Source organism: Thunnus thynnus, chromosome 12 (genome assembly GCF_963924715.1).
Source record: "Thunnus thynnus chromosome 12, fThuThy2.1, whole genome shotgun sequence".
NCBI classification, from domain to species: domain Eukaryota; kingdom Metazoa; phylum Chordata; class Actinopteri; order Scombriformes; family Scombridae; genus Thunnus; species Thunnus thynnus.
Window position 1 is genome coordinate 21,792,487 of NC_089528.1, and position 15,745 is coordinate 21,808,231.

The window sequence follows — 15,745 nt, forward strand, 5'->3', positions numbered from 1 at the left end:
TTTATTACATTTTTGTAATATATTCATAATTAACCCCCATAATTCTTTACTTTATATAGTAAACAGAAAATCAATATTTTATCCTGAAATGGTATTAATTCATGAGCTCATGAAAACAAAAGGGAACTGGTTCCTGTTGCACCATCAATGAAATTACTCAAATTACCCAGTTGTTACAGTAAATTTCCTCAGAAATCTTCCTTGCCTCATCTAAAAAAAATAAGTATTTTAAGTGTTAAGTGTTCTACATAAAATTCATTGACTGCAATGTAAGATAGTATTTTAAAATATCAAAATAGTCAAGTTTATTTATATAGCACATTTCATACGATAGGTGTAAACTCAATGTGCAATATACTCTTACAAACTGGCTCTTTGTATATATATTATAAAAAATAACTGATAGGTATCTATTCAGTCTTTCACTTTCTATATATTTTGTGCAATTTCATAAGCATTCTTTGTCTTACTGTACAAACAAGGGCATGTAACAGTTTTTAAAATCAGAATATGCCTAATATTGTTATAAAACTTTTTCTGTCAAACCAGTAATTTTACAAGTGTCGTCATTGTGTGTTATTGTTAGTTTTCCCAGCAAGAGACAATTGAAAATGGTCAGTTTATTAGGACATCCAACCCAATATGCATCATCCCTTTCCCTTATAAAATATACAGGCATGCATATCCAAAAACAACACCCTACGTGTATAGACAAAAATGAACTTGGTGAAACTGCACAGCTTTGCAACACCAAGAAAAGTGACAGAGGGAAATATTTTCAGTCAATCTAAAAAGGCAGCAATATGACCATTTCCTAAACAGGTACACTGAATCAGTGGTCAGTCACAGCAGTAAAATGAAATAACAGAATAACAGATTTACAACAATATACTCCATATGAGCTCAAGATGCAATATCTCTCTGTACAATGGAGAATTGCTGTATTTACAATGCTAGAATTTTCTGATACAGTTACAAGACATTTTTTTCCCCCCTCAATAAACCACATAAACTCCCATTAGTACCATAGCGGTTGAGCTCAGAATAATGCCTATTAGTAAAGGAGACACTTGTATTCTCAATTGCTCCTCATCATGTTGTCTTGTTTGTCTCCATAGATGAGACACAACTTGTGACACAGCTTCACAGGACTGATCAAAAAATAACTAGCTTTATAAAACATTTAATGTACAGTGTTTAAAAATAACATACAGTGTATTGATATAAAGATGCCGAGTAGTCACAACTGTTGGTTCTCCAGATCTGGTATAAAGACCGTGAAGGAACAGTCTGCATGATCTCCCATTAAATACATATACATTCCCAACGCACTTACTGTATTTCCATAGCAGCACTGAAATGGAAAAGTCTATAAAACAAATTGCACAGTTTTTTTTTGCCATAACACAAGTCTTCTATTAACACATAATTGAGGATATTCCAATTATTACAACTTGTGGTGTTACGCTCAGGTTAGATCTTCATCCTCATCTATGTAAGGAATGTCCAAGTCGTCAAAGCTCCCGTTGGTAGTCTTGCTGGTGAGCTGTGGCTTGCCGGTTGTAGAGGAGTTTAGGTCGTTGTCTTCGCTGGGCATGAAGCACATGGATTGGGTCACATCTGTATCTCCTGGCAGGAATTCGGTTGATGTGAACTCGCCACCTGCCTGAGACATAAGACTTCTGACTCTCTGTGCCAAGTCAGGAGGTTTTTGCGGGCAGGCGGGCTTCTGGTTCTGGTTTTTCAATCTCATGGTCACCTTTCCTGGTATTAGAAACATCTGATTAGTCAACATATTTGGTACAAGCTTGTAGTACACACACTGCAAACCACAAGTTCTCATGTTGGTTAGTTTCATTTATGATAACTGTGAGCAAAAGGAACTTGTTATGAATAGAAACTGTTATTCTAATGAGAGCACATGGTCTACAGGGCCTCAATACGCTTCAATGTAGTGCTTATCAGTGTGTCCAAAGCCCCCTGCTCCCACACCTTTTCTAAGTCGGAGGGTCTGTGTATGACAATTTTTATGACCCTCTGAAACAGACAACCCGACAATGACTTGCCACTTTTTGGCCAAGTTTGTCATGGTGTGAAAGAAGGGCAGGGTCTGAACTTCTCTCTCAAGTTCTCTTTTCTTTTGTCATTTTTTGCCATAAATGCTTTTGAGAAGAGACTCATTATTGCTTCAAGGCTACAAAGACATGCAAACACACAAGAGAGTTTTTGGAGAGAGATTACAGAGCCATTGTGATGCAGCCAGGAGGAGGAGGAGGAGGCTATGACGGCCTTCGAGTGTGACCAATCAGAACAGGTATAAACGTTTGCATTTAGATGTGTTCAGATGACCTGTTGTATACTCTCAATATATTTTCTACACACAAACAGACAGAAACTATCATGATCTGGTGGAATATAACAACCTCATCACATCACGTTTAACAGAGACTTGTTTTCTTAAAGCTAGAGGAAGGTGAGATTACCGTACCTCTCTACTGACCTTCCGAGTCCAGGCTCAAACGGTCTTCTAGACTCTCTGTGCTCATAGATGATGACGAGTCCAGGTTTTCATTGTCAGAGTTTTCCTGCTCCAGGTCAGGTAACCTGCAGGCCAAGTCCACCCTAAAGACAAGAAAACAAAAAGGTATTATCATTCAAACTCCTGCGATTTTAAATGTAATGAACACAGTACTTATCCTGTAAAGATTCAAGCTCACTTTTCTTGCTTGATGGATTTGATCCTCTCAATGAGGGTCTTCTCTGTTTCATCAGAATCTATTTGCTTGGGAACCTCCAGCTCTGAAGGTTTCTCAACAACCTGCACAGAGATCAGAGAAGTAGTTTGTGGTCAGATGTGTGTCATTCAAAACAAAAGATATTCTTTAGCAACTGCAATATATTCTTTCAGAAAGATTGTGGTCATCATAGCCTCTTAACATCCATCCCTTTTTTTTGAATTTTTGCCTATTTGGTATACCAAAATGGAAAAGCTTTTAACAGAGGAACTGTAAGGCCAAGATGCACGTATTAAGCTTCATTTGGAAGGTAACATCTTCTAATTTCTGGAAATGTGCTGGAAGTGTTTTTGGTCCTCGCCTATAATGAGTCATATTTAAATAACAATAACTAGGACATGCTTTATGCCAGAACTATGCAGACATGTCACCTCATACCTTCTACATCTTGTCAACCACACCAGTATAAAATTCCAGACCAGAGTTTGTAGTTTGTGGTGTCACTGGTGTCCCTGAATGTCTCCAAACACCTCCAAGTGGCCAAATCGTGCCAATTGCTTTTATTCAATACTGCGTGATGCTAAGCCACTTACAACTTGCTTAATCAGGTCGCCTGATGTTAAGGGGTTAAACAATATTTTAGATTATTTGCTATCTGGTCATTCAGATGCCAAAAAGTTAGACATTAATATGGAGTTTTTCTTAGTTTAAACTGAGTACTAAACACTGGGTGACAGCTGCAGAGTCTGGATTATATTGTCCATCTCTCTGTATTTGTAAGGAATAAAGAGGATGTTACTTTTCTCAGACTTACATAAAGTTACACAGTATCGAAAGAGAAGAGTTGGGACAATCAGGAAAGCCTTTGACATTAAATTTAATATATGTTTCTGACAGTTAGTGTCCTTTTCCCTTGGCATGGTCTGTGCTGTCTTGATGCATTTAACATCCTTGCAGTATTCCAGCCAGATTGACAAACTTTTCAATATGCTGACATAATCTGCTTGACTTAGGTTTTCTTTCCTGATGCATTTGCCTTTGACCTCATTCATCTCACCGTGTTTTGTCTCCTCAGTTTGAGCTGATTGACAGCCAATGCTTCTGCGTATTCCAGCTCCTGGATATTCTGCATCTTCTCTGTGTAGCGCCTCATCTGCTCAGAGATCAGGATCTCCACACACCTGCAGACAACAGGATCAATGCTTAATATACATACACCCCCATAAAATCTATATCTATGACCATACATAAAGTGTAGACCTCATATTTTGAAATGGGGCAATTACAGCAAAAGGTGTGAAATAAAATGTACTTCTAGTCAAAAAAAGTGAAGTGTTAGAGATGTGTGATGACTCACATTGTAGTCTTGGACACGTCCTTCATACCGAGGAAGGGGTCATTAGCATCAGGAGAGCGCAGGATGCAGGGGGCAAACACAATCGCAAGAGAGCTTGGGGACATCTTGTTGTGGTTTTCTTCCTTTGCGACCCTATAAAGACAAAAGATCAAGATCTCACATGAGTTATTACACACAGAAACACACAACTTATCAAAATCTTTGCAACCCTCAATTTGGAATGTAAAAAGAAATCATTTTATTTTGGCACCACAGAACACATTAGCTAATGCAGTGTTGTAATGTAGAGTCAAGAGAACAAGGAAATAAATAAATCCCCCTACTTGACGAGGTGAAAGATGAGGCGTTCCAGTGTGTTGTAATTGGCAGGAGGAAGTTCATCAACCTTTTGGTATACAGCCCTTATTCTCTCAGATTTCTCTGGAAGCTCTGGGGATGAACAAACATGGAGATCAATGCATTTTGGTAAACATCCATATCAAGTTCTTCAATGATTTCACATTAAAAATTAAAGAAACAGGCACTAACTTCCACACTAGCAGACTGGTTTTACAGCTCTACCAGTATGTTACAATGTTTATTGTACTTTATGAAACAAAGGAACATCTATTAGAGTTTCTCTCTAATCATTAACGAGATACACAGCTTCATTAAGTTTGCCATGTAAGATAACGTATCTAATCCACCGATTCTGTTTGTGTGAATCATTATCTATTATTCTAACACGATAAACAACATCAGGAATGTACTAGAGCAAATACAAAACAAGGCCTCGCTGGAAACATATATACGTGCTCACCAGACCTGTCTGATTTGTATTCTACAGTAAAAATAGTATCAATATTTACTTACCCACGGCATGCAGAAAGTCACTGTAGAGGGAGAAGGTCATGAGGGGGTCAGGCAGTTCCCTGAGCCAACGTTTAACCAGACCTGTGATGGTGTGGATCGGGTAGTTCTCCAAACAGGCTCCCTCAGGATCTAATGCCACAAGACACAACACACACATTTTTTTTTACATTATTTTACAGTCTGGAATTTCAGGATCCTTCCTTCAAACTATTAAAAAAATGTACATTATGCAAGATATCATATTTTCTTTTAGTTTTAAGTTAAAGGTACCCTGTAGCACTATGAACTGTGTATTTATGAGTGGGTCCCTGTTTTGTTTGTCAGTCACACAATTCCACTGATCTACAGGTGACTGTAATGTGCCAAGAAACACAGCAGTGTACCAGCAAAGGCTTGTAAACATGGATGTAAACAATGCAGGATTTAAAACTTGTTTCATGAAGAGGAAATGCATTCAACACTTTTGTTAGACCCCAAGGATACACACGATGTGTTTTGGTGTGTAACACATAACTTAAATTTAACTTTTGTTTGTTTACAAGAAAACTCCCCGAGACCCTTTTGTTGTGAGCTCGAACTATATGAAATAAATATAAAAATAAATAAGCAAACAAGCAAATTAACAGAAGAGATTCAACTGACAAAGACAAAAAAAAGAGAATTTGGGAAATAAAAAATTCACTGAGATGTTTTCAAGTGATGCATGTAAAATGTTTGAGCTTTGAAAGACACGCCTGGTGTCTTCCTGGTAGATAATGTAATTATTTCCAACTTTAAATCCACCCTTTAAACTGTGCAAAAAACTCCTTAATTGTTCCCGTCTTTGTTACACACAATTCAAACCAATTAATATACTGTGCATCATGTCATGTGGAACATTTATGTGTCAAGGGGACGGTAGCCGACTGGATTAGTTATGTTACTTCGACAATCTTGTGCATTTTACAATTTTCAACCGGTGTGCAAAGAATTTCTTACTAGTCTCCAGAATTTGGTGGAGTTCCCTCGCTCGACAGGTGGAGCCCGACTTGCGGTAAATGCCTTCTGTGTAAAGGCCGTTTAGCTCCACGTGCATCAGCAACAACTCCACCACCTTGGGCACGGGATTGGCTTTACTGGTGAGGACACACACCTGCACCCCAAAGTGAAGGGAGCCTGGTACGCTGTCATCCTATCAAACAGAAAAACAAGGAGAGCGTACATGTGATGGGCAGAGAGTCTTGAGAAGTTGTGTTTGTTTTGAGTGTTATTCAAACATTATAGTATTTATAGGAGTATGTGTCAGTTCCTACCAGTCTGGCGCACCGTGTTGAGCAATCTGTGATGATCTTGGTGAGGCATTTCTTGTGACATATTAGTTTGCAAGCTAGAATGAAAACAGAGGAAAAAGAGAAGATTCACCACTGTCTCCTTGTAGTTTTTTTTAATGCAATTACATCTGAAGGTTTCGTAGTTCTCTAGACTCACCACTGCACATGTAGGCTTTCTCCATTCCCCAGATGTAGGAGCCACACAAGTCACATGACTGCATAATGTTCACCTGGTATGTGCTGAACAGGTGATCCAGAGGACCATCAGGCTGTAGAGACAAGATGTACAAGTGATTTACCAAAAATTTATAATGAGGAAACTGCAAAGTATAGATAAAGATATTCAGCTTACACATTTGTCCTTTTTCCTTCTCTTCTTTGTCGACTTGGGAGCCTAAAAGAAGCCAGAGACGAAACATGAATCAGTGATGTGAAGTGTTTATACTCTGAGAGTACTTTAGCACCTGATAATGGACTAAAAGGCTCAAATTTACCTTGACTGGTTCATACTCTGCTCGTTTTATCTCGCCCCTAATGAATCCATCCAGCACAGACTGGAACAGGTTGACCACCAGCGACACTTCAGTCTTCTGTGTGGGGCTTGCTAGTGTGTTCACTTTGTTACGGTAGCCCTTCATCAGATCTTTGTAGCCGATTTGGGGCTTCTGTTGGTAAGAAAGTGTGCGAGGAAAGTAAAATGAGTGATTTTACCTTCAAGTACATTTTGCCTGTTTGTAAAACAATTAGTAGTAGACATATGATAAGTGAACAAAAAAGGTGAACAAGACTTTCCTCTATTTTCTCGCCCACTAGATGAAACTTTTTATTATGTGCTTGTACAGAAAAGGACACTAAACTGACCTGGACAGAGTACATGCTTTTAATGGTCTCCCTGAACTGCATGGTGGCTGAGAGGAAGATGTTCTCTGTTGGTGAAAGCTCTTTTATTCTTGATTGCAGATCATTCACCTGAGGACAAAGGTGAGGAAATTATGATATCTACAATGCAAACAACTAACAGCAATGGCTATGTGTAAAATTTAGAAATGCTACAAATAAAACGCGACTGTTAGAAATCCTTATCTCCTCCTCCTCCTCCTCTGGTGATGTTCTCACCTGATTCCCGAGGAATTCGTCCAGGTTTCGCAGCTCTTTGGGGTCGGTGATCTCACGGTCCAGAGATGCGTTCGACTCCAGGGCCCGTGTGGCCCGGCTGATTCGAATGGTGGGGTTGCGATTGTCCCTCCCACTGGTCTGCTCTGGCATGTGGTAGGGATGTGGGGTGTAGCTGGGCAAGACGACTGCAGGCGACCGAAGGAGAGACTGAATCAATAATCTGTTTAAATAGTGTTATCTACTGTTTCTACTGGTGATGTAAAGGTTATTTTTTTTATTTTTAGTAGAGACTCTTTAAACCCAAAGAAATAATGTAGCCATGTTATTAAGACCTTTTAGGTTTCCCACCAGTTGCTGCAAATATCCTCCAGATGGCAGTAAAGAGAAGAAGTGATGAAGGATGGTAAACTGTGACTCTCACTTGTGTGGTTCAGTAAATAAACACCAACATCATAAAAAATTAATTTCCCTACAGAAAGCTGTATCATGTTCATTGTTTCCTCTTTTCTTTAGACCTTGACCTCAAATAATTCATATTCTGTTCATAATACTTCCCTGCTGCTTCTGTGGAAAGTGCACTGATGTTTATATCTAAAATGTTTGCACTGTACAAGCAAATACACTTAGCTTACATATTTGGGGAATTCGCTTTTTAAACTTTTGGTTTACCAGATTTATCTGACGGAGATGGGTCATTGTTCGGGGAATATTTAGGTCCTCGCTTCTTCAGGAATCTACTGAGAAACCAAATCCTGTAGAAAAAGACAATCTGTATAAATTCCATGCAGCAACACATCAAAAAAAAAAAGTACGTAATGTTAATAATAAGCTTGATTGTGGGAAATCAAAACCTGTAGATAATTTTGTTGTGAATTATTGATTTTACCTCTCAGGGGTTGTGAGTGGTGATCGGTTTGATCCCTGTTGTCCTGACTCCTCGTTGGTGCGTCTGGGTGGAAGGCTAAACCTCGACCCATCATGTTCTGCTGGTAACTGCAACAGTATTAAGACATGAATATGCTAGTATAAAACCTGTGAACGAGCAAACTTTTATGAGAAAACCAAATTGTTGTTCTGATATCCCAAGTACAAGATTTAGTCCTTTTCCCCCACCATATCCCACCTTCAGCGACCACACCCGTCTCTTCCAAAAGTATCCCACAGCTCTCCCGCCACCAGACAACATGAACACGATAAAATGGCAGTAGCCCCTTCACCATTTTATCTTTCATGCAAAGCTTGCCGCCACCCTAACTTTGAACTTTTTTGCTTTAATCAGTATGAGCAAAATGAGTTCATATAACAGTAATAATAACACCGTCACTATGCTTATCAACCTACACCTATGTTTTATTCATACCTGCAGGTTAGTAAGAATTAACAAATGTTTTCAATTATATTTCCCATTTTTATAAGTTCATTATTAGACGTGATAGGCTCTGTGTAATGGTAGTATGATTTTTGTGAGTAAACAATATTCCAGTGCTGTTTATGTTATTTAAAGTACTGTGATTTCTGCTATAACCTTATGAACATATGATTAAGGTTTGTTTATGATCTACTAAAGCTGACAAATGCCTGTACAAAAATCTAATAATAATTGCTTAAATCAGATTCATAATTAGTTTTTGGTGTGCATGTGCTCTAAAATGATACGTAAAAGAACCAATTAACTAAAATTCTCAGAGTCACAATGATCACATCCCCTAGTTCTAATGTTGATGTGACCAAAACACACTGACATCAAATAAATTGACTGAACTATATTCACTGAGTTGCAGCTCATTTGGTACAAGAAAGATCACAAATGAGCTTGTGGAAACTGGGACGGCTCATTCTCACATTGTCCTGGGATGCAGAGCAGAAATGAGAAGTCCCAAAACACTGCAGCCTTAATTCCGTTTGGGACATAAACATGCAAGGCGTGCATGCAGAGCAGAATCATTGTCGGTCAAAATCGTCCCTTTGGTCAGTACCTTGACCTGGGATTTGAGGGCCCGGATGTCCACGCTACTGGCCGAGCTCTTCAGGCTCTTCATTGGACTGATGGGAGGCAGTGGAAAGCTCCAGTACTCGCTCTCCTTGGAGCCCCCAAAGTTAATCACCAACCCGCTGCGGGCGTAGGCTAAGCGCCGTTTGCGTTTGGGCTGCTTACGGAAACGCACCCTGACCTAATTGAGCCAGGGAAAGTGATGTGGCATTGAATGAGAGGCCTTGTTTGACTTATGTGTACAGGAGCCTCCATTCATGTGTTTGTCAGCTTACACTACACACATCTACAGTACTTTAAAAAGCCAATGCCAACAATTTATTGTTCAAAAAAAAGATACCAATAAAAACTTGATTTGAGGGTTTTAGTTGAAGGTGCAACTTTATGGATTATGTAATAAGAAAATGAAAAAGGTTACCTCATTCATAGAAGGTGAGCTATCAGAACCTGATGAGCTGATTTTGGACAGTTCATCAGCAGACATGGACTTCCCTTTGCGCCTGTGTTGCAGAGGGAAATAAGAGCAGAGCTGTGGACTACGGTAGGCTACTGTCAGGGTCATATAAGCAGGGCTTCAACATTTGCGGAGAAACATTTTTATGAGTTTAGGATGTCTGATGAAACCAGAAATCGAATACGTACTGATATTCATCTTTCCGCATGTCTCTTCGTCGCCGTACTTCCGGACTTGATTCGTCTGTTGGTTCGCCCTCGCTTATTCTTTCCCTCCACCTCTCGGCCTTCTCCTTCATGTCCCCATCTTTGTAGCGCTGCAGGGAGCTGCTCTTTACGGGGCTGGAGGGGCTATCATCGCTGACAAATTTAGAGTCCAGAGGAAGGGAGAGGGGTCTGTTCAGAGGGGGAGGGGATCCCCTGCCCTCTCGTTTCTCCCTGCTCCTGGACCTCTGTGCAGACTGGCCGTTGACTGGGTCTAGCTGCTGGGTCCTGTTGGGGCTGTGCTCCACTTTGTCCTGCCTCTTCAACTCTCTTTTGGTCAAGCTGTTATACAAGAACCATTAAATCAGACTGGCATCACTGCGACTGTGAATCCTAATGCTATAATGAGATTTTTATTGAAAATGCAGATACATATGAACTGAAGAGTTACCTCCAGCAATTACCAAGTTTACGCTACTAGGCAGAACCATAATCACAGATATATTGGTATTGGCATATATGTTGACTCAAATTGTAGAACAGAAATATCAAAAGTATATTTGAGGTCATTTTGAAAGTTTCTCCAGTACATTATTTGTCCACCAGGGAGCAATTATTATTTCTTAACTGTAAAATGTCCTGTTTAGTACACAATTCTTTAATAACACAATTTAAGGGATACCTATCACAGATGTTAGTTTATATGATGTGACTGAGGTTTTCTTCCTTTTTTTGCAGGTATAAAAGGCTGATGTATGAACACATGAACACAAACCTGACGATGCACCAGAAATTCTGGGTTTTATACCGAAATCTGATTTTTCTTAACACACAAATTCGATATTGGCCTTATTTGGTTGTGCAGTATTAATTTACAGAGCCATGACTTGAAATTCATGAGTCAGCATGATGTGAAAGATTTGAAAAAAGGCTCATAAATTCTGTGACAAGTCTATGATTTTTTTATTTACCAAATAATATGAAAATGTTCCTTATGGGTTGTCCTGGTGGCCTGTTGGTTAAGACACATACCATATAAACCCAATGTCTACGATTTGATTCCCAGCCGAGGAACCTTTGTTACACGTCACACTGGTCTCTGTTCCCTTGTTTCCTGTCTTGCTACGCTGACTCGTAAATAAAGGCAAAATGCCAAAAAGACAAGTGCATCATCTCATGTGGTTATTTTAAATAAACATTCAGTCAAACTGTGTGGTTTTGGACGGAGATAACACACTGCACATTGACTCGTTATTCAGGAACATGGATCCAATATTTACAGATTAAGTACAAACACTCAACATATTCAGATGGTTTATCTGTGAACCTCCGGTAATACAATGCAGGGGAAGGCTTCTATTCTAAAATAATAAATTTGCAAGCAAGTTAAACTCTACTAAAGTGATATTTTTCTAACTTGAGCAGCTGGTGCTCCTACAATATGAACAGTTTTGGTAGCGTACCTGTCTCGTCCAGGTCGGGTGTCGGGCGTCTCCTCTTCATCCTCCATTTCATTTTGGTGTTTTGACTTCTTCAGTGAGCTCCGCCATGCCGTCTGGATCACCGTTGCGGCTCGGTTTTGTTTCTCATAAAACTCACGCCAGTTCCTCTGAAATACCAGAAATCCTTTATCAGCTTTAGTCATCTATCATGTTTCTTTTAATTGCTCTTTTAATTATAACAGTGACACTGAACAGACAAGTCAAGAGAACTGAAGGTCTCCCTCAAAGTTGAAGGTAAGAGATGCAGAGGATTCGAGTTAGCGAGTCCGAGGCCTTGCTAGACATTTAACTAGTTAAGTTTATATGTGTGGGTGGATTGTTAATGATGTTACAGTATCTACCACATGTTTTTATCATCTAGCAGACTCCATAAAGAGGGTTTTTTTTTTTTTTTTTTTTTTTTTAATTCCACAGCATTTTAAAATATAATTTGTACCTGTATGATCATGGTGGCATCTTTTTTTTGCAGGAAGTGTAACCTTAAATGACAGGCACGGAACCAGCGCTGCAGGGTGATGATGTGACGCATCACTTCCTTGTTATGAGTGTCTTGGAGCAGTTTCCTCTCCTTTTCCTTGAGGAACACCTGAGTAGATGAAAGGGCGGCATACGACACATGAGATGTGATGAAAGCACGAGGCACATTTGTACTGTGTATTCTCTTTTGCATTTTAGTACATTCATTATTCTTTATGTGACGTTTAGGAGCTTTTACGACTTTATGTATGCATGGAATCTGCCGTGTCTTGTTTATAGTAAGAGACAGCATTCAATGATTCATGACATGTTCTCCCATGGGCGACAATAAAGCATCTTACTTCAAGAGACACAAATATTCGCAAAATGTCTAAATGTCATATGTTGGATGATTTTTTCCCAAAACACATTACAGAAAAATGGGTACATGCAGCACAGTAAAGTGAGGTTGCTTCTTTCATCCTCTGACTATTTTGATCAATGGGATCACGGTGATTTATGATAGTAATAAAGTACTGATATGATTATTTACCTTAGTTTTTCCTATTTGGTAGGTGGTCTTATCCAGGTCCATCCTCTTAAACAGTTCAGTTATGTGCGCCGGAGTCGCAGTCGCTCCTTTTGGAAGCAACATTCTGAAGTTCTCTACAAATTCCTGCCATCAAGAGAAAAGTAACAGAAGTGAAAATTAACTTTCTTCTCATGGACAAACATAGAAGTTAGTTTAATTGTAATTCCTTGAATCTACAGTAAAGTGGAATATTTATATACGTTCAAAAAATATGACATTATTCTCAATTAATGGCTCACCTTAAATGTGTACTTGGCTCCGTAACCAGACTTCATCATTGTAACCACCTGCAGTAAACCTGTGTACTTGATTTGCTGAAGCAGAAGTTCATCATCAAAGTGTAGCTCCTTCTGCAAAAACAAACAAAAAAAAACCTAGTTGATGAACTGTGTTATCCAACAGAGCAACATGTAGGACTAAATTTACAAGGGTGATGTTATAGATTCACAGATGATATTACCTTTTCAGCATTGGAGCGCAGACAGATAATAAAGGAAGGCTCTGCCGTTTCAATTGCGTCCATCAGCTTCCGAAGTGACGCCTGTGAGACACATAAGTACAGTGATGGTTGATGTTAAATCATAGATGTTGGCATCTATGGACCCCAGGAAGAGCTGTTGTGCTGGTAACAGCTAATGGGGATCCCAATAAATAAACAAATAAAAAAATCAGCACTTGTTTCCACCATAAAAGTGATAATTTGGGATTTTTTGAGAGGTGCTTGCTTCTTGAGGTGGTCGTGTAGAAGTGTATTTTTAGCAGGACACAGATACCTGAAACTATATGGCTAAGTTAGAAAATTCTGCCCATAATTCAAAAGATTAAAAGATGGATCTCTAATTTTGGGATGACATTTAAAAAAACCCTCTCTCTTAACACATACAGTACATGTAAGTCACATTATGCCATGATTGTGACTTGAAACAGAACAATAAATAGTCAGCAGAGGAACAGAGCAGACAAACCTGAAACTGAACGCTAATTGTAGGAGGCTTCGTCCTCTGGAGAGGGTGAGGGATGGATTTGCTGGTTCGGTCATGTGCGGCGAGACCCACAACATGTTTGAGTGAGCGCAAATCTATGAGATTCTGATGGATAAAATATAAAGTCTGTGAGTTTTCTGACTAAAAACAGAAGGATTTTTGGATGGTTATATGGATGATAGATGGATGAACTGAAGAATGAATGAACAGAGTGAATTTTAAGATATACAATGATGATGATGTGCAGCTTTTGACTTGTCATAACAAATAAAGTTCATCAACACTGCATCACTTAGTAACACTTAACCTTTGGAATGAGTTGCTTCTGTCGACCGCCTTTGTTTTTCCTGCAGAAAATACAAACAAAATGAGGTTCAACGCAACACACAGCGCTGGAAATACAACAAGTTACAAAAGAGTGAATCATAATGTATAAAAATCAGTCCATATGGTCCACTTACTTTCTCTTTTCAAAGTTGGTAAAGATGTCTTCAAATACATCCAGAGGATGCTCGTCAGAGCGATCGAAGGAGAAATCCAGTGTCATGCTGTGGCTGTAAATGAGGTATTTTTTACTTCAAGCATTAATTAGTGCATGTTTACAGTCAGTCAAGCGCATGTTAAGGTAATAATATTTATGTACATGATTTTTTACATGTCTGTGTATCTCTTCTTGTCCTGTGACGGACTGACACCATAAGTGTGTTTCTATGCCTTCTATCAAGTGACTAACTAAGAATAAATAAATGATGAAAAAAAAAATGAATAAAGGAAAAAAAACAGTGATTTGTACTTTTAATGCATTATTTTTTGCCTGTTTTGTGTAAATGTAATGTAACCTGACTGGTTGACGGCTACAGCTGTTAACCTGAGGCTGATGTTAGAGGCTCCTGTTCTATGTTTCATGCTCTAAATCAGAAAATGCTTCTGTATGTCTGTATCAAGAACCCACGGAGGATTGTCTGGTTCTATCAGATGAAAATCATCTTAAAGAGAAGGAGAGACATGTGTGGTGTGCTGGAAAATCCAGTATGAATGTAGCAGTGGAGTGTATGTACCTAGAAAGTCTCTTCAAAGGACTGCTGTGCTGTTTCATGTCTTTGAGGGACTTGCGGGAGGCACGTCTGGCAGCGACTGCAGTGACAGTAAAACAAGTCAGTTGTGTATAATCATAAGAACATTGCTCAAAAGAAGAAAATCGAGATAGAAGCTAAGTGAACCATTTAGAAAAAGTTAAACAAACATGTAATTCTTGATAAACTGTCCAGCAACCAAAGTTTTTTTATGTTTTGAGGACTGACCTACAGAGGGACTTATTTTAGCTGCTGTTTGCAGCTGGAAATTCAGCTCAACTAGCAACTAGAGCTACCTACACAATTCTGCACGCCTGCGTCCCATGCTCTTGAATACTGTGACGATGCGGATGGTGGCTCGGAGGACGCCCCATCGAAACAGTGCTTCAGGACTGGACGCGACCAGGTTATGTAGGAATGCCCGCTCGCTGCTCCGGAGAAGTGATATGACTTCAGGACGCATGTGCTCTGTGTTTTTCTCTTGGAAATCCTAGAAAAATGAGACAAATCGTGATAAATATGCTGCATCCTTTTATTCCTGCTGTATGTACACAAGAGGGAATCTGTGACACTCTACATTGATTGCATGTATTCACAAACACAAACTACACAGTACAACCGCAGTCGTCATAGGCGACGGAGCTGCATTAATCATTCACTAAGATAACACAGATTTTCCCAGGCCGGCTTATCTCACAAGGTTACTGCGGACCAAAGCTATGTTACAGTGGTCAAACTGAATGATTACATGTTAAAATGCATCTAGGGAAATTATAATTTACTTTGTAGAACAGGGATGTTTGCGGTGTGAGGATATAACTTCACCTTGATGAGATATTTAACCCTCCCAGCAAAGTGCTGAATAACAAACGTTGGCTCTTTGTCTGTCGTGGGTACAAAGAATGGGTTGTCCTGATGCTGCTGCTTCAACTTGTCCAACAGGGTTTCATCTGTCGCCTGAGGAAGGCTGAAGATACACAGAATATTAATTTCAATAGATGATGGTTGGGAAAGAACAAAAGACCAAGTCAACATCAAGGGAAAATGACTTTATCAGTCAACTGGAGGTAGAAAACACCGGATGGGCAATAATTCAACATCAACTTCTTATAATCATTGAAA

The 15,745-nt window shown here is 39.3% G+C and overlaps 1 protein-coding gene across 3 annotated transcripts in view; it reads right to left on the minus strand.

Annotated features, from left to right (window-relative positions):
• Positions 1-605: 605 nt before the first annotated feature.
• myo9b (myosin IXb) overlaps positions 606-15,745 on the minus strand; it is a 31,038-nt gene continuing 15,898 nt past the window's right edge. Inside the window, exons 12-41 of one of the 3 annotated variants that reach the window (XM_067606319.1) lie at positions 15,449-15,590; positions 14,924-15,113; positions 14,609-14,684; positions 14,012-14,104; positions 13,858-13,897; positions 13,533-13,655; positions 13,028-13,108; positions 12,807-12,917; positions 12,529-12,651; positions 11,956-12,105; positions 11,481-11,626; positions 10,003-10,359; positions 9,779-9,860; positions 9,347-9,541; positions 8,257-8,363; positions 8,040-8,122; positions 7,371-7,555; positions 7,116-7,223; positions 6,749-6,919; positions 6,607-6,648; positions 6,412-6,523; positions 6,237-6,310; positions 5,923-6,115; positions 4,945-5,073; positions 4,416-4,521; positions 4,093-4,224; positions 3,793-3,916; positions 2,718-2,818; positions 2,501-2,622; positions 606-1,764 (exon numbers count right to left, since the gene is read on the minus strand). In XM_067606319.1, the coding sequence (XP_067462420.1) occupies positions 1,469-1,764; positions 2,501-2,622; positions 2,718-2,818; positions 3,793-3,916; positions 4,093-4,224; positions 4,416-4,521; positions 4,945-5,073; positions 5,923-6,115; positions 6,237-6,310; positions 6,412-6,523; positions 6,607-6,648; positions 6,749-6,919; positions 7,116-7,223; positions 7,371-7,555; positions 8,040-8,122; positions 8,257-8,363; positions 9,347-9,541; positions 9,779-9,860; positions 10,003-10,359; positions 11,481-11,626; positions 11,956-12,105; positions 12,529-12,651; positions 12,807-12,917; positions 13,028-13,108; positions 13,533-13,655; positions 13,858-13,897; positions 14,012-14,104; positions 14,609-14,684; positions 14,924-15,113; positions 15,449-15,590 (3,994 nt within the window). In that variant the 3' untranslated portion in view covers positions 606-1,468. Of the gene's footprint in view, positions 1,765-2,488; positions 2,623-2,717; positions 2,819-3,792; positions 3,917-4,092; positions 4,225-4,415; positions 4,522-4,944; positions 5,074-5,922; positions 6,116-6,236; positions 6,311-6,411; positions 6,524-6,606; positions 6,649-6,748; positions 6,920-7,115; positions 7,224-7,370; positions 7,556-8,039; positions 8,123-8,256; positions 8,364-9,346; positions 9,542-9,778; positions 9,861-10,002; positions 10,360-11,480; positions 11,627-11,955; positions 12,106-12,528; positions 12,652-12,806; positions 12,918-13,027; positions 13,109-13,532; positions 13,656-13,857; positions 13,898-14,011; positions 14,105-14,608; positions 14,685-14,923; positions 15,114-15,448; positions 15,591-15,745 lie in introns of all 3 variants that reach the window. The other 2 variants (XM_067606322.1, XM_067606320.1) reach the window with 2 other exon arrangements.